General features: G+C 41.9%; 1 protein-coding gene and 1 non-coding gene across 2 annotated transcripts in view; both read left to right on the top strand.

The window, feature by feature from the left end:
* LOC136848540 (bis(5'-adenosyl)-triphosphatase enpp4-like) overlaps window positions 1–25,207 on the top strand; it is an 85,770-nt gene that overhangs the window by 35,248 nt on the left and 25,315 nt on the right. Inside the window, exons 3-4 of the mRNA XM_067120813.1 lie at window positions 935–1,195; window positions 8,178–8,376. Coding sequence (XP_066976914.1) covers window positions 935–1,195; window positions 8,178–8,376 — 460 coding nt within the window. The remainder of the gene's footprint in view (window positions 1–934; window positions 1,196–8,177; window positions 8,377–25,207) is intronic.
* Window positions 21,062–21,180, top strand: LOC136850147 (5S ribosomal RNA). The gene has a single exon (XR_010856554.1). It is a non-coding gene; the product is annotated as a 5S ribosomal RNA (ribosomal RNA).

The following is a 25,207-nucleotide window of genomic DNA, read 5'->3' as shown; positions in this document are numbered from 1 at the left end:
ATTGGCAATTTTCGGTGCCAAAAATCGCCGATTTCCGTTTATTGGCGCTGATAATTAAGTACAGTATTGGCTTCCATACATACCTAACAGAGGCACCAATAACTGAAAATTGGCACTTTTCGGCGGCGATAAGCCCGAAAATCGCCGAAAAAGTGCCGGAAATCGCCAATTTTCGGTTCGTGGCGATTTCCAGCTATCATCACACCCCCAGAACAGAACCCCCGCCGATAACCGAGGACTGCCTGTACTAACTCTCCTAGAACCCCCCCCTCATCTCCAATGCTCACATGTGGTGGCAAAGCACAACTAACAACATCTGACATTCACTAATCCCTGACATCCAATGAGAATTCAACACTGCTTTCACCAGTGGTACTGGACCCGTTATACAATGGTTATAGATCCCCCTTTTCATCCAGTCTGCTCTACTTTTCCTGAGGAAATCTGTTGACAATGAAACGTTAATGTCCTAGAAAATGCCCTACAGCAAACTTAAGCTACCCAAAAACGACCCCCTCCCCCAAATACCCCTACCAGATATTTGTTACTGGAGACTACAGTATCTACTCTCCAAATTTAACTTCTCTTCTTAACAATATTCCTTACTGCCTTCAATATGGAATAAATATTAAACTCAGAACCTCTGTCTTTTTCCTTTTATGGCCAAAATATAAAAATTGACCAGATTTTATTAATCACTAGGATCGAAAAGAAAAGACATCTGAAGAGTTGAAAAATCACTTGAGTTATTGCAGCTGCTCTTTTCAACAGAACTTGTCTAAAAGAGGGTCATCTCCCTTCTTGCAGAAGAAATAGCAATAATATTTTGAATTTTATCTTCTGTATACAGTACTGTAATTTGCTTTTGAATTGTATTATTCTTTTTGAGTATGTACAGTAATTATATTAACTGTTTTTTTTACTTATATGACAGACACTGAATGAAGCAAATGGAGGACACAGTGGATGTATTATGTGGCCAGGTTGCACAGCTACATTCCATGGGCGGAATGTAACATTTTATGAACCATATAAGCCAAAAGCTGCTTTGAAAGATAGCCTTAGCCGTGCTTTCCAGTGGTTTAATGATGCTAACACTCCAGCCAACCTCATTTTTCTTTATCATGAACAACCTGATGCGGCAGGGCATGCGTATGGTGCAGAGTCTCCACATATTTTAGATGAACTTTTGAAGGTTTGTGTATGAATATTGACTAGCAATAATTTTATTTTTGTCACCTGGTGATTATTACATGCAGTTATATTAATGAAATGGCTAGGATTTTGATTTTAAAGTACTGTTTGTTGAGATAAAAATTAATCTTATATGTCAATGTTTTATATTTCATGAATTAAAAAAATTCTTACTATAAGTAGTTTTTTTTTTAGGAAATGAATTCCACTAGACTGTATATTGTATTAATAGGTGAGCTGTGAAAAGTTGGGCAGCAGCTTTGACAGCACTCATGTATGTTTCTTATACAAAACCCAGTACTGTGATCTTAATTAGCCTTCATTCTGTGTGTATTGGACCTAGTCACAACAGCTTGAAGAGGTAAAAAAATTTTTACTGAAAGCTCTATGCCCTGCTCACAGTCCACTGTTCACTGGCTAATGCCTGTCATTCTTCTTTTAGACTCCCCATTGAGTTTTACGTATGTTGTTCTCTCCATAATTTACACTAAGAATATTCCAAAACCCCATAATTTGCACTAAGAATATTCCAGTCTTCATGCCATTTCATTCATTTAATTTCTATCCCCTTTTTCATGTTCGACAATATTCAAAAGTAATTCATATAATATTTTTATCATCACTGATGTGTTATGTTTAGTGAGTTTTTGCTTTTGGTGCCTTTTTGCTTTCAGTCTTGTTACTGTGAGTACTTGGTATTTCTCTTTTGGTATTCACAAGTTCATTTTTTTTTAATACAGTTTCCTTGTTTTGCTGGTGGTGGTGGTGCCTCCTACATCTTCAGTGATGTCTTTTCATGCTCCACTCCCTTGTCTATGGCATTTCTGTTTGTCTGATAGTAGTCCTGTTTCTTGATTTTGCATGTCCTCACCTGACTGTGTTCTCAATCCTTCTTGTGTTTTGATCCTGTGCGCTCATCTGACCCATGTTCTTGATTGCCCTTATGGTCTCTGCTATGAATTCTCAGCACCTCCAAGACTCTTCTGCTCCTCATGTAGTTGGATGCTACAGTATTTTTGAAGACCTGGATTTTTTTCTACCTATGCATTCTCTGCAGCCCTGATGTTATTGAGTTTTCTTTTAGAGTTGCCCTAAATTGTTGTTTTCTCTGCTGCTGAGGGCATGCTGCGGATTCCCATGACTGCCCAGAATATGCTTTCTTCTATGTAACTTCTCCAAGTAGTGCAAGCACTAATTAGTTGCAGTTTCTGCCATATCTTGAGTGTTCCCTTTGCCTCCCATTCTACATTGACTGCTAGACCTTTGTTAAGTGCTCTCTTTTTTAAAACTTTATGCATATTTGCCTTGTTTGTCTTGGTCCTTCATGTAACTTTTTAGTTTCTCCAAGATCATTCTTCTTTTACAGATATCCTCATTATGTCTGCTGACCTGTGTTATTAAATATTTAATAATTCTCTAGGTGCTTTGGTTGTTGCACTTTGTTTTGATGGGTGTTGAGGTGGTAACACAGGTCTTTTTCTAGCAAGTTTGGGTCCTGGTGCTTTCTTCCCTTTGAAAATCACAGCTTCCATAGTATGTTTGTTGACCATCTGGGCATTGCCTCCTCCTCCTCCTCTTTGTTTTGTGAGGTTTTCTGTTCACAGGCAGCCCTCTAGGTTTGTTCTCTCTTTTGCTGCAAGGGTTTTCCACCCACCTCCCTTAGCTCAGATTTGATCTTTCAGAATTGCTTCCTGTTTGGAGTGTCTATAGCAGGGAGCCTAGAGGTGTCAGTCTTTTTCTAGCAGGTGGTTCTCTGTAAGTAGCAGTGAAAACAAGGGATTGTCAGTCTTTCCCTCCCCCTTGTGTGTTTCTTGATTCTCAACATTTGCTTCTTGTTCTACATACTGGTGGTTTCAGTGAAGTTCAAAGATGTGCCCTTCTAGGTCCTGTCTTGTATGCATCCTTCAGTGGAGCTTGGCTATCTGAGGGAGCCAAGGAAAGTTTGATAAATATAAATACTGTGGATGTTTGCCACAATTCCTTAGTTCATATTGTTGGACTTCATTTTCTTGGAGCCAAAGAGTGCCTCTGCCTGTCCTTGGAGGATTTACGAAATGCAGGAGCCTTTTGTCACAGTCTTGGTTTTTGGGTTTCTTAACAATGGTCCTCTCTCCATTCCTTGGTGTGGGATCTTGCCTGCTGTCATGGCCTGACAGCACTTTTTCCTGTCCCTTCTGTCTGGTGAAGATACTGGCTCTCAGTGCTAGATCCTACAACTGATTTCCTCAGGTATTTTAAATATTGTCTGGGCAACATTATGTATGGCTTCCTCACTACTTTGGATTTAAGGTTGCATATGTGCACAACCTGATCCTCCAGCTTGCAAGTAGTTTGTCACTCCATTACCTTGCTACGGATGGCAGTCATCTAAGGATGTTCCAGGACTGGGACATGGGTCTTTGCTATTTCAGACCTACAGAACTCATGCTTCTTGCCCCATTCCTTAGGTGTTATGGTATTGTGAAAGAACTACATTTGACACTTTTGGAACACTCAGCACAGAGTAGCAACTTGTTTCAACTGCATCTGGCTCTAAATCTGATGCGGGCATTGCATTGAGGACCCCTTTTTCTTGAAATGGAAAAAATAGTTGACTTTCCTGTCCTGGACCCTTTGCCCTGGTGTGCCTACTATGCAAATATGCATCAGGTCACAAGACCCTAGTTATTGTGTCTTCTGGCCTCACTCTTTGAACCTGCATCTCCTTGTTGTGCTGATCTTGATTTCTTTGAGGAAAATGTTGATGAGGCCTTTGGTGCCTTTTCTAAACTTGTTTGGACTTTTTGTCCAACAGTGTCACTTGGCAAAGTTTACGTGGCCTGCAGGCAGGCCAGGTCAAACAAGCTGCACACCAGTGTTGGCTGACATTTTTAGGGGAGGAGCCTGTCCCCTACCCCCAGGATCTTTCTGGGGTTTGCTCCACAATCTTTGCGGTGGGCCATGCGCTACATCATATGATTCTAGTCTTTCATTCTCCTTCTCTTCAGGACATTATCCCTCTTCCCTTTAGCGTACATGGAAATGTTTTTAGTGCAGTACCTTCTTTTGGGGCTAAGGTACTTGCCTGGCATTTTCCATTGTATCCATTACTTCAGAAGCTTCCTGGATTTATGAGGTGGTCATTGCTCCATTGTCTGAACATCTTACAGTTGGGTCTTCTGTTCTATTCAGAGGATCTTCTGCTTCCTCCTCCCTTGTAAATTGCAATTCAGGCTAATTATGATGCAAGATTTTCTCATAACAATGAATGTTTTCACAAAAAATTTTTTTTATATAAGTAACTTATCAAATAATTACATAGCCTATAGTTTCAACTCGCATGGCAGCTAAAATTTTGAAATTCAGGGTAGCTGTTCTTTTGTTTTGTGTAGGTAACTAGCTCCGCCCACTTTGGGAACAACTCTGCGAACAGCTTCAGTTTGTTTCTGCCGGCTTATGACGAAGGCTGTGAGCAGTCAGCTGATTTTGAATTTGTTTACTTTTCTGGTTGATGGTTTTATGCCAATTGGTGAATTATACTATATTCACTTTTTGGTAGCCTTCGGCAATTTAGAACAGTGATAGGTTTTCTTCGGATACTGATTTTTAACAATTTTGACAGTTGCTTTCACAATCTGAGACATATTTTTTCAAGATTAAGACTTTTGGTTAGTCGACTTGTTAACCCTTAAACGCCTACTGGACGTATCATATGTCGACTAAAATTGTCTGTTGGGTGCCAAGTGGACGTACCGTACGTCGACTACAAAAAATTTCAACCTTTGGTCAACTTTGACTCGACCGAAATGGTCGAAAAATGCAATTGTAAGCTAAAACTCTTACATTCTAGTAATATTCAATCATTTACCTTCATTTTGCAACAAATTGGAAGTCTCTAGCACAATATTTCGATTTATGGTGAATTTTTGAAAAAACTTTTTCCTTACGTCCACGCGGTAACTCGGCCGAAAATTTCAGAAATTCTTTCGTCATTTTGTCGTAATTTTTGCACTGTTTTATATTAGCCATTACGTAAAGTTTTATATATGAAAATGTGTGCAATTTCATGTAAAATACAACAAAATACAACCCATGGTTGTAGCTTTTATCAGTTTGGAAATATTTTCATATAAATCTTGATAACTGCCAAAATTTCAACCTTCGATCAACTTTGACTCGACCGAAATGGTAAAAAAACGCAATTGTAAGCTAAAACTCTTACATTCTAGTAATATTCAATCATTTACCTTCATTTTGCAACAAATTGGAAGTCTCTAGCACAATATTTCGATTTTTGATGAATTTTTGAAATAAACTTTTTCCTTACGTCCGTGCCAGAAATTCTTTCGTCACGTTGTTGTAATGTTTGCACCATTTTATATTAGTTGTTACATAAAGTTTTATATATGGAAATGTGTGCAATTTCATGTAGAATACAACAGAAAATAACTCATGGTTGTAGCTTTTATCAGTTTTGAATTATTTTCATATAAATCACGATAACTGCCAAAATTTCAACCTTCGGTCAACTTTAACTCGACCAAAATGGTAAAAAAACGCAATTATAAGCTAAAACTCTTACATTCTAGTAATATTCAATCATGTACCTTCATTTTGCAACAAACTGGAAGTCTCTAGCACAATATTTCGATTTATGGTGAATTTCTGAAAAAAAAAAAGTTTTTCCTTACGTCTGCGCGCGGTAACTTGGCTGAACATCTCAGAAATTCTTTCGTCACGTTGTCGTAATGTTTGCATCTTTTAACATTAGTCGTTACATAAACTTTTATGTATGAAAATGTGCAAAATTTCATGTAGAATACAATAGAAAATAATTCATGATTGTAGCTTTTATCACTTTTGAAATATTTTCACATAAATCACGATAACTGCCAAAATTTCAACCTTCAGTCAACTTTAACTCGACCGAAATGGTCGAAAAATGCAATTGTAAGCTAAAACTCTTACATTCTAGTAATATTCAATCATTTACCTTTATTTTGCAATAAATTGGAAGTCTCTAGCACAATATTTCAATTTATGGTGAATTTTTGAAAAAAACATTTTCCTTACGTCTGCGTGGTAACTCGGCCGAACATCTCAGAAATTCTTTCGTCACGTTGTCGTAATGTTTGCACCGTTTTATATTAGTCGTTACATAAACTTTTATATATGAAAATGTGTGCAATTTCATGTAGAATACAACAGAAAATAACTCATGGTTGTAGCTTTTATCAGTTTTGAAATATTTTCATATAAATTACGATAAATAGAAAAAATTCGACCTTCGGTCAACTTTAACTCGACCGAAATGGTCGAAAACTGCAATTGTAAGCTAAAACACTTACAGTCTAGTAATATTCAATCAATTAGCTTCATTTTTCAACAAACGGGAAGTCTCTAGCACAATATTTTGATTTATGGTGAATTTTTGAAAAAAACATTTTTCTGGGCTTTTTACCTGCGTCACCCGGTGAAATTACCATCTAGCACATATTTCTAGGTAAATGCAATGCTGGGGTTACTACCCCCAGTGCGAGCTCCATAAAATGGAGTCGTATATAGGAAAGGGTGAGTGTTGCCACTACCACCGGCCTCTGCCCTGTAGAGATCTCCAATCTCAAAATCCCCAAAAGCGATGTGCCGTTACAAAGCCCACACCAGCTCCCCGATTACCAACATCTCAGCCGCCATATTGGCATTCCATTTTAGCACGAGCCAGCGCTTTGTTGTGAATTTCAACGGTGTGCTTCTTTTGCTTTTTCTGTGCGCTGGCATGTCTTCCGTTCAGGAATTTCCTTCATCTAAGTTGAGTCCATCTCCCTTTGAGTTTTTTGGCATTTTGAGGCCTTTTATTTAACCTCTAATTCGATAATTACGGGGTTGAATATGACGCCGGTCTCGGCCGCCTCTCTCACTGACCACACGTGACCTTCAGTCTTCGTTTGGTTTAGCAGTATGATTCTGTCCTTTTGCTGTATGATAATATGTTTTATATATGTGTTATTTACATATTCTCATATTCACTCCTTGTCGGAGTTTGTTTATTCCGAATTACCCCTTCCCTGGGGAGGCGCGGGTCCTTGCTTATCTTAGGCTATGAGGTTGTTTCCCCCTCTCGTCTTTGTGATCATAATTCCATGTTCTCCTTGGACCCATTCCTCCTCCAGCGCACGGGTATATTCTCTGAGATGGTACTGTTATGCTAATTATATTTTCTAATTTATAAGTTAACGGATGACATTTATATTTTTGGATTAATATTGTTACGCTTGAATGTAAGGGTCGGCCATTATTTACCAACCGTGTTCCATATGTCGCGAGTGGTTTGGCCCGCTCTTCTACATGAGTCCTTTTATTATTTTATGTTCTGTACGGATATATATTATTTGTGTTATGTTCACACATTGTTTGGTTAACTTTTAGTGTTACTTTAGTCAGATAGTTCCTGTGTTGGGTCTCCTAGGCTAGTCCTCCTGGCCGCTGATCGGTTTCGGAAGGTTAGCCTAGGAAGTTAGGCTCCCTTACGGCTCTTTGCTCCCTACTTCCCCGACCAGGTCGTTTTGAAGCTCTTTGCTGAGTTGTTCCTCTCTTTCCCAAAAGTGGGTGGGGCTAGTTACCTACACAAAAAAAAAAAAGAATCGCTACTGTGAATTTCAAAATTTTAGCTGCCATGCGAGTTGAAACTATAGGCTATGTAATTGCAGTACTTGGTAAGTATATATAAAACTTTATTTTATCCTAAAAATATCATTTTCATACAAACCCATTAATCATAATCTTTAGTGCCCTCCTCTTTTCCCCTCACTCTTCCTGATGGGGTTTGTCATAAAAGAATGCTGGTTAGCAGGCAGTGGATTGCGAGCTTGGAATACACAGTAGAACTATACTTTTAGCTCTCCTAGTTGGGGTGGCTGTGTTTGTTTCATATGGATTGAGTGGTAATTATGATGAGTGGGTTTGTAAAATTGTTCTATTGTTAAATAATTTTTTTTGTTTTTCAGATTGATGAAGCCATGGGATTTTTGTTTCAGTTAATAACTCTAAATAATCTGCAAGAACGTCTTGACATAATAGTTTTAAGTGATCATGGCATGAGTAGTATACCAGAAACAAATATCATAGACTTAACCACTATTGTTGATTCATCCATGTACACATTCACTGGGAGCTCACCTGTATTGAATGTGTGGCCAACTTATGGTAAGAAATTTTAATGCCCTTTTTGAGTAATTTATAATTAAATCGGTTCAGTGTGAGACCTTTACACTTTTGAGTAAATGGTTATATATAACAAATGTGAATGTGATGGAAACCATGTTTAATAATTGTAACCTGGTGAATTTATTATTCAATCAGTAATTTAGAGTGCATGGTATATGTATTGTAATTTGATTTCTGATTAAAGTATATCATATTTAGGATGAATCTTACCTACTGTTAAAGATAACTTATATATCCACTCTGATAGTTCTCCATCAGGTGTTTCAAATATCTGGATCTTGTAAGAATTCTTCTTGCTGCCAATATGTACAGGTGCTCATTGGTATTTCAGGGTTTTGGCTGTTTGCTGCTTTCAGGGTACTGTACATTTATTTTTCCTCCCACTGGAATCAAGACTAAGAATGTCAGGTTCTGTGGGAATGGTTTATATGTTAGCAAGATGTTGAATCTTTAGGTAGATAGCCACACTGTGCTGGCTGCAGGTGTATAAAGTGTGATCCTTAAAATAGATTGGGGAATGTAGGGATTTTTGAAGGACTTTATGCCTAAGTTTATTATTATAGGAATAGAAGGAAAGATAGGATGCAAAAGCAAATAGTTTAGGTCAGGTCACAAAACCTGTTATTTCTTCCCCTTCTCCAGGTCCTTCGTCTGTAGTTTTTCTTACTCAGTCTGTGACTTTTTCCTATGCTAATGCTTTAGCTAGTACTGATACTTCCTCTTCAGCTCTGCCATCCACTCCCTTTTTGGTTCAGAAAAAGCGTATTTAGAAGTTAGAACAGGACGCAAACCTTATTTTGGTCAGTAACAGGTTTGTCTGAATTTATGTTGGGGAACCGTTCCAGGTCCCCCATAGTGTGCAATTGTTTTCACATTTCCCTATAAGAGATAAGGTGTCAGTGCCCTTGCCCATCTGCAGTCTGAGCTTAGGACTGCCCTGCGACAGTTGGAAGGGTCTGCTGCCAGGGAACTGGGTCAGTTCTCAGGGCAGTGTAGTTCCATGCCCTCCGTCACCTGCCTCTCGTTTTTGGTGCTCTGAGCCTTGTTTAATGCATTAGCCAAAATATTGTTTTGGTAAAAGTAATTCTTCGCACCTTATTTGACTTCTACCATCATCAGCATGTAGTAATAAGATTTTTAGCACCAATAGGACTAATTTTACAGGTATAAACAGTGTTGTTAATAATAATGTGCCTGTAGTGAGTTAAATTTATTCTGATGCTACAATGACTCAATTGATTGTTGAACCAATCTCTTCTACATCTACTTCTCATTCTAAATCTCTGTCTGCTATTCCCCTTTCTCCTCGAAATGCACCAGCTCATTCTTTTCTGCTGTTTCTTCAGCTATCGAAGGGTCTTCCTTCTGCCTCTATTAATGTTTCTCTTGCCAATCCTACCAAGGGTCCATTATCTTCTGTTGTTTCCAGGCTAGATGTTATTCTAGCTGCTATGCTTTCTAAGGATGTGTTACATGTGAATGCTCTTAAGTCTGTTAAATCGCTTTTGGACTAGGCTGGGGTGTTAGTTGTTGCTGTTGACTTTCTCCCCCCCCCTCCTCCCAGTATTTCCTTTTTTCTTTGGCAGCTGGTGGCGCTTCATCTTCTTGTGCTCAGCCAACTTGTGTTGAATCAGGCAAGCCTCTTCATACTGCATTTCCCCTAGTCTACCCCTTCATCGAGTTGCTGATTCATTGTGGGTAGTTGGCTGCTGTTGCCCCAGCTCCTCCTCTGGTGGAAGAAGAGTTTGAATCAGAGGAATCGCCTTTGGTTTTTTGGCATTTGCAGGAGGATTGTGCTTTGCTTTATCCTCATTTAGTGGAGGAAAAAGGCCATGTAGAAAATAGGTCTCGGTGATCTTTTGAGAGCTTTGGCACCCATTAAATATTTGAAGTAACCCAAGGTTTTGCCTTCAGCTAGAGCACACATTAAGGTTACATATTAGTGAGTTTGTTTTATAAAGCCTATACATTTAAGAGTGATCTAAATAATCTGGATTATGCAATACCACATACTAGGTTAAGTGAGAACATTTTAAGAAATATCCTATTATTGCCCTAAGTGGTAGTTTAGACCAAATAGCCTAGGATTAGATACAAACAGTAACCTAAGCTAGATAAAATGGTAACCTAGTTTTACGGCTTGGTACCCTATTTGTAAGGCTACATATTAGTGCGATTCTTATGTAGCCTTTATCCTTCAAAGTGATAAAAACCTAGACCAGGCAGTAGCTTAACTAGATTAAGTAGGAACCCCTTTCGGGAATATCCTATTATTAGCCTAAAACAATAGTTTAGATTAAATAAAGCATTGGCTGAATATTAGATAAAAGAGTAATCTCAGCCAGATAAAACAATAAACTAGATTATAAGAGGGTTCTTTCCCACATAGTTTATATCCTTAAGTGTGATTTAAATACACTTAGACTAGCCAGAGGTCTAGTATAGGCTAAGCGAGAACCCTTTAAGAAATCCTCTACAGTAATCTTAGCCTAAAGGTAGATTATGCTCGAAGCATTAAACTAAGCCATATAAAACAGTAGCCTGGGTTAACTGAATGGCATGACATTCAGAAATTAAATTTCACATAGCCTTTGCCAAAGGACTAACAGCATAAAGTAATACAGCTATATACGGGTGTCAAAATTAACCTAAATCTTAGTTGGTTTAAGCTAATATAGCTATTCAGCACATAAAAGTTTGATAAATAAAACATATTTCAGCAACACACTTGTAATCAAGTTAGCCGGTAATATGGAATATACTATCTGTATAAGGATTACAGACAATTAGTACTTACTAGTTTCTAATAAAAACTTGTTTTATATCACTACAGGGCCACCATTATGCAGGACCCTCAGGTTATGTGTTCCGCAGCAAATTGCTCGGCTTGCTTTCTACCAGTGGGTACAGCCTATAACCTGACATGAACATAGTCCTTGCAAGAAGCAAGGAAAATTGGGTTGGTCACCAGATATGTGCAAAATTTGGAGTATGCTCCTAGCAGCAAGTTTTAAGGGCAAAACAGCTCATTTTAAGCTGTCTCAATGAGTCCTAGGGTTCACTAGGGGTGAGGAAGGGGGAGATTATACCTTTCCAGCAGAACTCCGGCAGCAGGTATTTAACCCGTTTTCAGAATAAGATCTATGTTTGGGCCAAAACCCAGAAATATCAGTCCCAGGACCTCCCAGGTTAACCCTGCTGAGGAAATGGAGGAGTCTTTACATGGGAGTGACATCCCTATTAATGGACATAAAGTGGACATTGCCACTGAAATGGCCCTGCTGAACCCAGAAGGATCAGGGACACAAATTTCAACTAATCATCGGAAGGAAATCTATCCACCATGCAGCTATCAGATGCTGAGGAGGATCTTTCCCCCAAAATGAATAAGTAAACCCCCCCTATTCCTGGGGATGCATACCACACCCCCCAATGAATACTTAAAACCCTTCAAAAAACACCTAGAACTACCTATTTTGATAGTTAAAAAAAAAAAAAAAGAGCTCTTAAAATGCGTATAAGGTATTATCCCACTTACGATGGGATTAGATTCCAAAAAACCCATTGTTTGTTGGAAAAAATGTATCTCAAATATAGCCTAGCCTACACTAGGGTATTCAGTACCATGTATACATATATGGTAGCCTAGCCTACACTATAAAGTGTATTCTATACATACATGGTATAGTAATTATTAATGTCAGCTAATTCTGGAAAAAGTTAAGTATATCTTAGTTTAACCAGACCACTGAGCTGATTAACAGCTCTCCTAGGGCTGGCCTGAAGGATTTGATTTATTTTACGTGGCTAAGAACCAACTGGTTATCTAGCAATGGACCTACAGCTTACTGTGGGATCCGAACCATATTATGACGAGAAATGAATTTCTATCACCAGAAATAAATTCCTCTAATTCTTCATTAGCTGGTCGGAGAGTTGAACGCTGGTTCATGCAGAGTGACTCATGATAATTCAATACAAAGAGAAATTGAATAACAAACAAGAATTAACTTAGCCTACCCTATGGCATATCGTATACATATACGGTAGCCTAGCCTGTATCATACTGTACCCTATATTCACATATTAACATCATATTATACAAACATCAACATAACGAATGTGCATCTTTTCCATGGGTCTTTTAAAATGTTATGCTTTAACTCACTGTATCTAATAATATTGTATATATTCTTATATTGCTTTTCTATTATAAATTGCGATCATAGCGATCAATGTTTTGGTTTGGAAATCGATTACTCAGTAAGTTAATTTTGCCATATTTAACTCAGTTCAGAGAGCTTTTCTTGCTTCTAGTTAGGGTAAATGAATCTCTAGATACTTAATTTTTATGGGATAAGGTTATTTTTCGTTATACAAAGTGTTTTAAGTCGAAATATAACTTAAATATGTCTCATTGTGAAATTAACTTAGCAATTTTTTTCGTTAATAGGTGACATTGGCCGTTTGGGGGCATGTTTGTTTTATGGTGAAAATCAAGATTCCGTTTGCTGTTTTCACTTGATTTCATCATAATACGAGCTTTATGTATTTATCATTTATCAGTATAAAAACAGCAGTAATGTTTTCTTTCATGCCCAGAAGTTTTGATTACAATATTTTCTCTCCAACTTTAATTACGGTCGAGCTTCATCTATGTTGCTGATGCACGATAATTTATAGTCATCAGTAGCTTGAACATTGTTTTCTCAGCTTCAGCTACAACTTGCAGCTTAAATTTAGCAGTGTATTTCCTTGCCGATCTTTTATCCATAGCGAATAAGGGTATAATGTAAAAATATATCAGTCCTATTCTACTTAACGTCATTTGTAACATAACTATGGTAATTGTTTACTACCGTACGATGGTTGAAATACAAGGAAAACGGCTGTTGCTATCCGATTCGGTTATAAGCAGAACAACAGTTTATGGCTGTATGCAATTACGGAAGAGTATAACGTTACTAACAATACTTTTATCATTCTCTTTTACTTTTTTAACTAGAAGATGGGATAAAGAGATGGAAGAAAAGAAGTTGGTCTATTGTAATTTGGTCTCTCTCGCTGCCTGATTGTATGCTGCTGTCTGCGCCAGCGTGAAATTTACAAATATTTGATAAATATTGTCGTATTGGTATTAATTGCTTACCCAATCGCAAAATCGAATTATTATCGTAAGGCGAATTATCGTAACTCAGCACTACCTGGGTACCTGAGTATTTTAATAGTTTTATCATAAAAAGTGCATTTAGTCTTGAAAATTATATGAAAATACAGTAATTAGTGAATATTTCTCAGTGAAAAATACCGCGAATGGCCAAATTTTCCGCGAATAATGTGTATATATGTTCCAGAGAAATCCATGAATAGGTGAGTCCACGAATCATGAAATTACCACATTCTCGGAGGGTATAGTAATTCACCCAGGACTTCTGCCCCTTGGTTAACAGGCAGTTACAGTTCAGTTGTTGAAGCTCAGTCAGATTGCGCAAGCTCCCCAAAAGGAATACACAGCTTGCGGCATTTGATCAAATCCGTAAAGAAATTATGAGTAACATCAAAGATGTCCTTGCCACAGAACAGCAATATATAAGGGACATGATACATGATTCCAAAAAGGAAATTAGGCCAGTCCCATACGCCTCAAGATGTAAAAATACTTCATCCTGTAACCAGAAAGCGAGAGTGGATACAAATTCTGCCCAAACAGGGAAACAACTAATGGCCAGCTTGGACTACAAAACTTCAGATCAAAAGATAATAGGGGCTCCAATATTCACCCTTGATGAAACTGATAATCCTTGGCGAGATGCCTCAGTGTGCATTTTCTCTCTTGATGTTAAGTACCTAATCAATAAGAGAAAACCATGATCGAAGTTGTACATGTAGAATTTAGAGACAGAACAGCTTTCCCTAGTACAGAATGGCAACTGGTACCACCTTCAGCAGACACTGAGAAACCAATAAAAGAAATGGTTCTCCTGCTTGTGCCTATAGATTAAAAGCTATAGAAGACACCCTTTACCAGGTCAATGGAAAATGGATCTCTACTGCTATTTTGGATAAGTCACAAATTGCTCACCAAGTAGCCCCAGCCTTCTGTCCCTTCACTTTTAAAATAATTGTTGTAATCATGCGAAGGCAGATTTTCAGAATTTTGTAGTGACTAGAAAATGAGAGACAATGGCAGAATTAAAACCATTTGCCACGGCCATCCCAGTCTTGAATAATTCCACCAAGGAATGGGCAGCACTTCAACTCCCTTTTGGTAGGAAAAAGCCCCTTCTAGGTATAGCTGCTCAACAGTGTGGGACCCCTATGAGAAGAATCTCAGGGGGTATAGCCTCGGCAGAATTTCATGCTAGGATCCGCCTCCTAAGTATTATAACCTCTACCACCTTGCTGGAAGTTGCCACCAAAAGGCTTCCAGAAGATTCAAAACAATTTTTGCTGTTGTGGCCAAAAGTCATATGAGAACCCTATGGAAAATACTCTATGACTATCTAGAATGGTGCATAAAAGCGTGAATGAAAACATTGGAGGGTTCCAGTCACTCCCCAATGTGACCTCATTATTACACTCTAAATCCTTCTGTAAGGACCTGTTTGAGGAATGTTGTGTCTCAGCTTAACGAGCAAGCCCACCAACAGAATTGTACAATGCACGCTTTCCTTGGAAAAGGGGAATTCAGGAAACAAAAAACCCGAAACTTCTCTTTACCCAACCCAAAAAAGGCTCGCTATGACCAAAAACCATATATAAAGCCTTCAGTCACCCCCAAAAGTCTCCTTCAAAAGCAGGTAGGTGGTCAGAAGGGACAACAACAACAGCAAGGACATCTTTTTCACTGGGTCCAAAGACACCCTACAAGGGGAAGGGAAAAGCAACACCTGGAATGACTATCAAGGGCAAAGGCAGAGGAAGAGGTGGATCCCAATAGGAATTGTATGGTTGGGGATCGGCTTCGATAACACCACAGGCAATGGAAGTCTTCCCCTAGGGGACACAGCATTATTTTCAACGGGCTGGGGTGGAAATGGTCTCGTCCCTCCCCCCCTTCAAAGGGATTCCTCCAAACACCAGATCCCTCTCTGGAAGATTATGTGCAGAAGGTCCTGTTAAAGGGAGCCATAGAGAAACATGCATATATTTGCCACCAAGCACATCTTTTCAGTGTCCCCAAAAAGGATTCCTCCACCTATCAATATTGAACAAACACATCGTTTGCTAAAAGTTTCAGATGACAACCGTTGCCCAAGTACATTCAGTCATTCCACAAGGGACCTGGACAGCTTCTATAGAGCTGAAAGATGCATACTGGCACATCCCCATCACTGTTCCCTTCTGCCCCTTCCCAGGGTTCCGGATAGGAAAAGATACGTACAGGTTCAAAGTCATGCCCTTTGGGCTAAACATTGCCCCAAGAATCTTTTAAAAATTAGCAATGGTAGTTTTTCGAGAACTCAGACAAGAAGGAATGCAACTAATAGCCTACCTAGACGATTGCTTAATCTGGGGGCCCACAAGAAAAGTGTTTAAGAAACCTAAGAGCAGTGGTCAACAGACTCCAGTCAAAAGGTTTTCTAATGAATTGGAAAAAACCCTGCCTCATGCCCAGAAGACATTTTCAGTGGCTGGGACTGTGTTGGGATATTCTTCACAGCCAGTTGTCTCTCCCCATCAATACTCAAAACAGAATAAGGAAAGATCTCAAAACATTCCTTGCACAGCCCAGAGTTTCCAGATGGCAATTAGAATGTATGATGGGCTTGCTGCAGTTCACATCAGTAATAGATCCAGTACTCAGATTGCAACTAAAAAATGTGAACAAATTCTGGCTATTGTATGCAAGAAAAAAGATGCGAGACCGACCTCATCAAAAGAATAAAAAAGTTGGGGCGGTACTTCGGCCTTGGATCCGGAAGGAGTCTCTGGCGAAACAGGTTACCCTGACTCCTCTGTCTGTATAAGTGACAATATACAGATGCCTTGTTGACAGGTTGGGGAGGACATTGGGAGGATCGTCAGGTGGCAGGGAGTTGGTCAGCTACTCTAAGGAATTGTCATACCAATTTCTTGGAGCTCAAAAAACTCAAACCTCCAAAATGGACACATTTTGTTGGTTCTAGACAATGTCCTGCATCAAGAGGGTGGAATCATGTTCACCTCTCAATATGGTAATGCTAGCTGTCTTTCAGATGGTGCAAGCAATGAAGTGGCACTTGTCTGCAATTCACCTCACAGGGTCTCTCAATGTAATAGCAGACTCTATCAAGGAAAACGACAGTCTCAACAGAGTGGATGTTGGACAACCACTCTTTTCTTGGAGCTCAAAAAACTCAAACCTCCAAACCGGACACATTTTGTTGGTTCTAGACAATGCCACATCAAGAGGGTGGAATCATGTTCACAACTGGTCTTTCAGATAGTGGCAATGAAGTGGCACTTGTCTGCAATTCACCTCATCTCTCAATGTAATAGCAGACTCTATCAAGAAAACGACAGTCTCAACAAATGTTGGACAACCACTCTTTTCAAACAATTGTGCCCACAACTGAAAGTGGACCTTGGAATCAAAACTCAACTTGGACAATCAAGCAAGAGCAAGAGATGCCTTCCTACAAGACTGGAATGAAGGGAAGACAGTATAACTTTTTCCTCCATTGTCTCAGATTTCGAAGGTTTTGAGCAAGCTTCTAACCTTCAAAGGAACCGCTTACTTAATAGCCCCAAATTGGCCAAACAGGCATTGGTTCCTATTACTTCAACAATGGGCGAAGAGATCAATTCCACTACCGTCCGCTGTTCTATCCCAGACAGTAGGAGGGAAAGTTGTCTATGCATCCTCCTTTCTGAGCAGAGACTTTCACATGTGGATTTTTAAATTATTGTCTATTGTGGAAATTACTCCACCAACATTGCTAGGTACCTAGTGCAAAAACTACGGACATCATCTGTCTGACAACACCAGTCCATATGGAAGATATGGTTAGGTTATATCCATGCTCAGAGCCCAGTTGAGGTCTCTATGGAAGCACTTAAAATTTTTCATATACTTTTTTGAAGACAAATGCCTTGCTGTTACAACAATCGTGGCATATAAGATAGCATTAATGGAACCCTTGGTTTTTGGATTTGGTATTGACTCTAGTATAGAAATTGTCCCTTCCCTTCTCTGGTCTTTTGCACTACAAAGACCCTCTCCTGAAAGGCTTCCAATTATTTGGTCCCTGAATAAGGTGCTTAGACTTCTGTCAGCCCCTCAATTCACCAGATCCAATACAACCACAACTCACATGCTGCAAAAGGAGATCTTCTTGATTGCATTAGCATCAGGAGCTGACCGTCAGTTATTATTCTCCCCTGGCTCATCATCCTGGCCAAGAATGAAAATCCTTTAAGAAAATTCAATTTAGCAGACAAAACATTATGCCCTGTTCAGGCACTTAAGGTTTACTTAGAGGTCACAGCAAACATCCCAGAGGGTCCGATTTTCCTACACCTTAGCACAAACAAATCACTCTCTCTACAAGGGCTGAGAATAATTTTAGTGTCCATCATTAAAAAGGCAAATCCATACATCTTACCTAGGTCACATGATGTTAGGAAAGTAAGTACGTTGTTGGCCTTCTTCAGAAATGTCTCTTTCAAAGAAGTCTCAGAATGTACAGGGTGGTCATCAGAGACAGTACAGGCAGTCCCCAGTTAACGGCGGGCTCGGTTAACAGCGATCCGGTTTTATGGCGCTTGTCTAAGGACGAAAATCGGCAATTTTCGGCGCCAAAAATTGCCGATTTCCGCTTATCAGCGCCGATAATTGGGTATTGGCACCGATACATACCTAACAGAGGCACCGATAACCAAAAATCAGCACTTTTCGGCTCTGATAACCCCCGAAAATTGCCGAAAAAGCGCCGAAAATCGATTTTCACAGATTTTCGGTTAGCGGCAATTCTGTTATCATCACACACTCAGAAATGGAACCCCGCCGATAACCGGGGACTGCCTGTATTCTTGAAACATTATTGCCAAGAGCTTGAACAAATTCGACTACACTGCATATCAGTAGGCGGTATGGTTAGTCCTAACCCTATAGGTGCTACAGCAGAAAACCAGGGGTCTCCTTGATGGTGAGTAAGCTAACTATTGCCTGGGGGAAGGTGCGACAACACTGCAACAAAACCCAGCATGCTTAGGTAAGTCACTGTAGAACTACACCCTAAAACATAAGTTCGTGTTTGGTGTCTTGTTCTTTGTTACCAAAACCTGAGGGGTATTTGAAATAAAGAATGGGGCTTGACACTTGTGGCTTGACCTTGGACCAGGAAAGATTTTCTTTGGGGTGTTGGGATTAAAATTTGAGAGCTTAAGCCATTTTGTCACCTGTCAGTTTCTTTTTAAAGCTCCTTGAGGACAAAGCAAGTGACTACACTGTCAAAAAACGGTTTATTCATGCGACTTACCTGTCAGATATATAGGCTATATAGCTGTATTCTCTGAAGTCCGACAGAATTCCAAAAACTCGCGGCACATGCAGTGGGGCCAGGTGGTTAGTACCCATTCCCGCCGCTGGGAGGCGGGTATCACGAACCATTCCCATTTTCTATTCAGATTTTCTCTGTTGCCGGTACTGTCAACATCTGTTTTCAGTACCTCCGTCTTTGGATTTCGTAAACTCGTTATTTTCCACTTAAGTATTCTATTTGACTTTTGGTTTTTGACTTTGGATTGTGGATTGGCATACGCTTTTGTGGAATTTTCTTTTGATTGCTTTTTGGATAATGTCTGGATCTAGTTATGCTAGCTTCAGAGTATGTTGTGTGAATGAGTGTAAGGTGAGGCTACCGAAAGCTTCGGTAGATCCTCACTATATATGCATGTGTAGGGGGCATGTTTGTTTGATAAATGATCGCTTACTTTGCCTCCCACCCTGCTAATTTTTAGTTCAGGATTTCATTCTCGCACAAATAGTGCTCCTTTTTGCATCTGGAAGATGGCTAAGAAAATAATAACTATTGCGGAGGTGCATAGATTGAGCGAGTCAAGCGAAAATGAAGAAGCAACAATAACGCCGGGTCAATCAAAGTGCACGTCGACTCGTAAGGCGGACGCTGAAGAGGATATGTCCAATAAAGATATCGTAACTATGTTGCTACAACAAAATCAAACACTTATGGAGTTATTAAAGGAAAGGTAAGGTTTGTTTTGGAAATAGTCTACCGAGAGCAGCGGAACTAGACGAGTGACGTCACGTAGGCAAATGGCTGCCTCCTAGTAAAAAGTAAACAAATGCAACCGCGAGTTCAAAGTAGCACGGTAAACGTTAAAGATGCCATAATTTACTCAGGTCAGTATCAAACTTTGGTTTTAGTGAGGGTGAGGAGATAACCTACCATAGTTTTAGTTAAAACGACGAGAATAGGTTTTTATCTCGCCGAGACTGATTTATATCTACCGGCCTAACTTAGGCGAGCCAAATTCGTATAACTAGTACTCGTAGGCTAAGCGGGAGTTAGACTTCCCAAGTAGGTAGCCTATTTCACAAGATATTGACTGGGGGGCCTTTCTGTCAAGCATGTTTTATTCGCCTCTTCAAATTTTCGAGGTTAGATTAATTAAATCATTAGCAGACGAACTAGCCTACCTAGCCCCCTCTCCTGCGCCTCTTTCGTCTTCAGCGTCACCTGCTTCGTCTCCCAGTCGTGCTCACCGCTCGCTGGATCGCCATCGTGACACTCTGCTGCAGCTTGACGCTCCGCAAGCAGTTATCCTAGTGTTGCGGGCAGAGGACGCTTCTGTAGCTGCTCGTCAGAAATGGACTCTCGACAGGACGCCGGATGGGCGCCTCTTTGGTTGCTCGACGTGACTCTTCAGAGCAATCAAAGACTGCGGGGAAGCGTAGATCCCATCTGCGTGTTGGTCCGCAGGCCTTCGTTCTCCCAAGGCCTTGGGAGACTCTCTGTTTCTCCTATTGAAGAGGGAGAAGTCTCTTGTGAGTCGGAGCCTGCAGTCCATGAGCAGCCTCCCCCTTCCTCGTCTACGGACTACCAGGTGTTAGCCGGTTTTCTCAAGGACTTGTTTGGCGACAAGTTCAAACCCTCGGCTCCTCTCTCTCCTCCTTCGCAGTTTGCTTCGTCCTAGAAGAGGAGAGCGCCGGGGTTTGTCAAGATGACTTCGTCTCTGGCGACGAAGAAGGCCTTCAAGAAGGTTAACACCTGGATATAGGAAAGGAAGACCCAAGGCAATTCTTCTTTTGCCCTGCCTCCGTCCAAGCTGAGTGGCAAGGCAGGTATGTGGTATGAGACCGGAGAGGACGTTGGCTCAAGAGTTCCTTCGTCGTCCCAGGGAGACTTCGCTAGCTTGGTCGACGCGCCTAGAAGGTCCCTCCTGTCTGCAGGGAGAGGGGAACCAAAGTGTCCTGGACTATGTTGGAGACAGATCACCATTTGAAGGGTCTGTTTAGAACCATGGAGGTCTTCAATTTCCTGGACTGGTGTTTGGGGCTCTAGACGTCAAGATTAGGAGTCCCGACTCGATCAGCCTGGGGAGCTGTCCAGCGTGTTGAACTGCATGGACAAGACAGTCAGGGGAGGGCTCGGAGGAACTGGCTTCCCACTTTTGTACGGGCCTCTTGAAGAAGAGGGCCTTGTACTGTAACCTTACTGCCTATGGCCATACCACGTTGGATGCACCGCTTCTCGTCCGATCAGCGAAATTAAGCAACGTTGGGTCTGGTCAGTACTTGGATGGGTGACCGCCTGGGAACACCAGATGCTGTTGGCGTCATACTTTTGCAGAGTCAGTTTCTCCGTCGCAGAGGGCAGAATTGTTGTTCGCCCCGTTTTCGAGCTATCTCTTCCCCCAGTCCTTGATCAAGGATCTCTCCTCCAGCTTGAAGGAGAAGGCCACTCAAGACCTCTTGGCCCACTCGTCAAGACGCCCGGCAGTCCCTTTGACGTCATTGTCGGGTCAGACCTCCAGGAAGCAGAAGCCCATTCGTGGAGGAGCTTCTTCCTCGAGATCGTCTCCCCGAGGTAGAGGTCTTTCCAGAGGCGGAGCCCCGCCTAAAACAAAGGAGCATTAAGACCAGGAGATTGGATGGTCGCTCTGGACTTACAGGACGCTTACTTTCTCGTTCCCATACATCCCCAGTCGAGGAATTACCTGAGGTTTGTACTAAGGGGACGAGTGTTTCAGTTCAGAGCTCTTTGCTTCGGGCTAAGCTCAGCTCCCATGATCTTCACGATTATCATGAGAAATGTGGCGAGATGGCTTCACTTGGTGGGTATTCGTATCTCGCTTTACCTGGACGATTGGCTCATCCGAGCCTCTTCACAGTCTAAGTGTCTGGAGGACCTGAATGCGAATTTAGAGTTGACGAAGTCCCTAGGACTTCTAGTGAACGAAGAAAAGTCCCATCTGATCCCGACGCAGTCCATCGTCTATCTAGGGATTCAGATGGATTCAGTGGCTTTTCAAGCTTTTCCATCCCAGGAACGTCAGCAGCAATTCTTAGAAAAAGTCTCATTCTTCCTAGGGAAGGAAACATGCTCGGTGAGGGAATGGATGAGTTTGCTGGGGACCATTTCCTCGCTGGAGGAGTTTGTTTTCCCTGGGAAGACTTCATCTCAGGCCGCTCCAGTTTTTCCTGGCGGAAAACTGGATAGACAAGGAGAATCTAGAGGAGACCCTGAAGATCTCTCCCGTTGTCAAGAATCACCTGAGGTGGTGGCCCGACCCCTCGAGGTTGGCAGAAGGGGTTTCTCTACGCCTTCAGAGCCCCGACCTAGTGTTGTTTTCCGACACGTCCAGGGAGGGATGGGGAGCAACACTAGGAGGGGAGGAAGTGTCAGGCACCTGGAGAGGGGAACAGGTGTCCTGGCACATCAATCTCAAGGAATTAGGGGCGATCCTGCTGGCCCTTCAATCCTTCGAGAGCCAAGTGTCAGGCCGAGTCGTACAAGTAAATTCAGACAACACCACAGCCCTGGCATACCTCAAGAAACAGGGAGGATCTCGTTCCCGGTCCCTGTTCGCTCTGGCGAAGGAAATCCTGCTTTGGGCCCATGCGCGGGGGATCATCCTCCTTACGAGGTTCGTTGCAGGAGTGGAGAATATCCGCGCGGACCTTCTCAGTCGACAGCGTCAACTTCTGCCGACCAAGTGGACCCTTCACGAGGAGGTATGTCAGGAGCTGTGGAGGTTATGGGGACGTCCCTTGGTGGATCTCTTCACGACGTCCAGGACAAAGAGGCTCCCTCTATACTGCTCTCCCGTTCTAGATACTGGAGCAGTAGCAGTAGATGCCCTCCTCTGGGCCTGGAAGGGTTTGGATCTCTACACCTTTCCTCCCCTCAAGATTCTGGGGGAGGTAATCAGGATGTTCTCAGCGTCGGAAGGGACGAGGATGACGTTGATCGGCCCCTTTTGGCCAGCGGCAGAATGATTCACAGAGGTCTTGGCCTTCCTAGTTGACTTCCCAAGGACGCTTCCCCTGAGAGTAGATCTGCTCAGGCAGCCCCATTTCGAAAGGTACCACAAACTTCCCCGCTCTGAGTCTAACTGCATTCAGACTATCAGCCGACAACAAGGATCTTCACGATCTCTTGAGATCCTTTGAGACTGTCAAGGTACCTCATTCCAGGACGCCTCCCTGGAACCTGGATGTCGTTCTGAAATTTTTAATGTCAAATACCTTCGAGCCTCTTTCTTCGGCGTCTCTCAAGAATGTGACAAGGAAGGTTATTTTCCTAACTGCTCTGGCGACGGCGAAGAGAGTTAGTGAACTTCAGCCTGTCAGTAAACATGTAGGTTTTAGAGGCCATAATGCAGTATGTTCTCTAAGCCCTATGTTTCTTGCTAAAACGAGAACCCGTCTACCCCTTGGCCCAGGACCTTCGAGATTAAGGGTATGACGGAAATTCTCGGACAAGAACCAGAAAGAGTCCTATGTCCTGTCAGGGTTCTCAAATTTTATTTGCAGAAGACTCAGGAAAGTCGAGGTCCTTCGGACAGCCTGTGGTGCTCTGTCTAGAGGCCGGATTTGCCTCTTTCTAAGAATGCACTGGTGTTCTTTTTTAGAAGCACCATTTTAGACGCACTTTCCGACGTTCAAGACAGTGACTTGAGTCTTTTGAAAGTTAAGGCTCACGAAGTTAGATCCATTGCAACCTTGGTGGCTTTCCAGAAGAACATGTCCCTTAGAGATCTTCTGGATACCACCTTCTGGCGAAGCAATTTGGTGTTAAGCTTCACATTACTTACGGGACGTGAAGACGACATACAAAGACTGCTATTCGCTAGGACCATACGTTTCCGCACTCCAGATCGGCCCCATAACGCTTCTAGGCCTGGACCTCTGTCGGACTCCCAGGACCAGGGAGAGGGCATGTCGAAAGCCGTAAGAGGGTTACGGGGGCTTCCCACTGATCTGGCGTCCCTTCGGCAGGACCTGTTGTCGCTTCCGCAGACACAGTGTTGCGGGCAGAGAGCGGTACTCATCCTATCCTTTAGAGGTTAGGAAGTATATTTTAATCTTGATTTTGTGTTTTTACGTCAGATCGGCCCCATAACGCTTCTAGGCCTGGACCTCTGTCGGACTCCCAGGACTCAGGGAGAGGGCATGTCGAAAGCCATAAGAGGGTTACGGGGGCTTCCCACCGATCTGGCGTCCCTTCGGCAGGACCTGTTGTCGCTTCCGCAGACACAGTGTTGAGGGCAGAGAGTGATACTTATCCTATCCTTTAGAGGTTAGGAAGTATATTTTAATCTTGATTTTGTGTTTTTACGTCAGATCGGCCCCATAACGCTTCTAGGCCTGGACCTCTGTCGGACTCCCAGGACCAGGGAGAGGGCATGTTGAAAGCCGTAAGAGGGTTACGGGGGCTTCCCACCGATCTGGCGTCCCTTCGGCAGGTCCTGTTGTCGCTTCCGCAGACACAGTGTTGCGGGCAGAGAGCGATACTTATCCTATCCTTTAGAGGTTAGGAAGTATATTTTAATCTTGATTTTGTGTTTTTACGTCAGATCGGCCCCATAACGCTTCTAGGCCTGGACCTCTGTCGGACTCCCAGGACCAGGGAGAGGGCAAGTCGAAAGCCGCAAGAGGGTTACGGGGGCTTCCCACCGATCTGGCGTCCCTTCGGCAGGACCTGTTGACGCTCTCGGTCAGGTGGTTGGTCTTTGCTCCTTTTGCCCTCACAGTATGGTCTTATGATCTAGTCCCATTGTGGTCACGCCCCCGTGGACAGATCATCTAGAACTCACCAGCTATATAGGTCACTACCTTGCTGGAGACTCTAGTAAAGCAGAAGCAGGCTTGGGTGACAGTAATCACGAAGTCAGCTATGCTAATAAGTAAGGAACCAAGGCGTCAATCGCCTACATATATTTGTTTCCTAAATCCTATTCTGTCTCTTCCCACCTCCAATGGTGGGATTCAGCTATATATATATCTGACAGGTAAGTCGCATGAACAAAATGATATTTTAATGATAAAATAAAGTTTGTTCATACTTACCTGGCAGATATATATAATCATAGTGCCCACCCACCTCCCCTCAGGAGACAGTGGCACTAGAAAATCTGAATAGAAAATGGGAATGGTTCCTGATACCCGCCTCCCAGCGGCGGGAATGGGTACTAACCACCTGGCCCCACTGCGTGTGCCACGAGTTTTTGGAATTCTGTCGGACTTCGGAGAATACAGCTATATATATATCTGCCAGGTAAGTATGAACAAACTTTATTTTATCATTAAAATATCATGTTTCAATATAGGAAAAACCTATTTTTGGTAGTCGCTGTTGAG

The sequence above is a fragment of the Macrobrachium rosenbergii genome, chromosome 2, assembly GCF_040412425.1.
Source record: "Macrobrachium rosenbergii isolate ZJJX-2024 chromosome 2, ASM4041242v1, whole genome shotgun sequence".
Classification (NCBI taxonomy): domain Eukaryota; kingdom Metazoa; phylum Arthropoda; class Malacostraca; order Decapoda; family Palaemonidae; genus Macrobrachium; species Macrobrachium rosenbergii.
The sequence above is the reverse complement of the archived record's forward strand: the minus strand, read 5'-3'. Positions and strand labels throughout refer to the sequence as shown.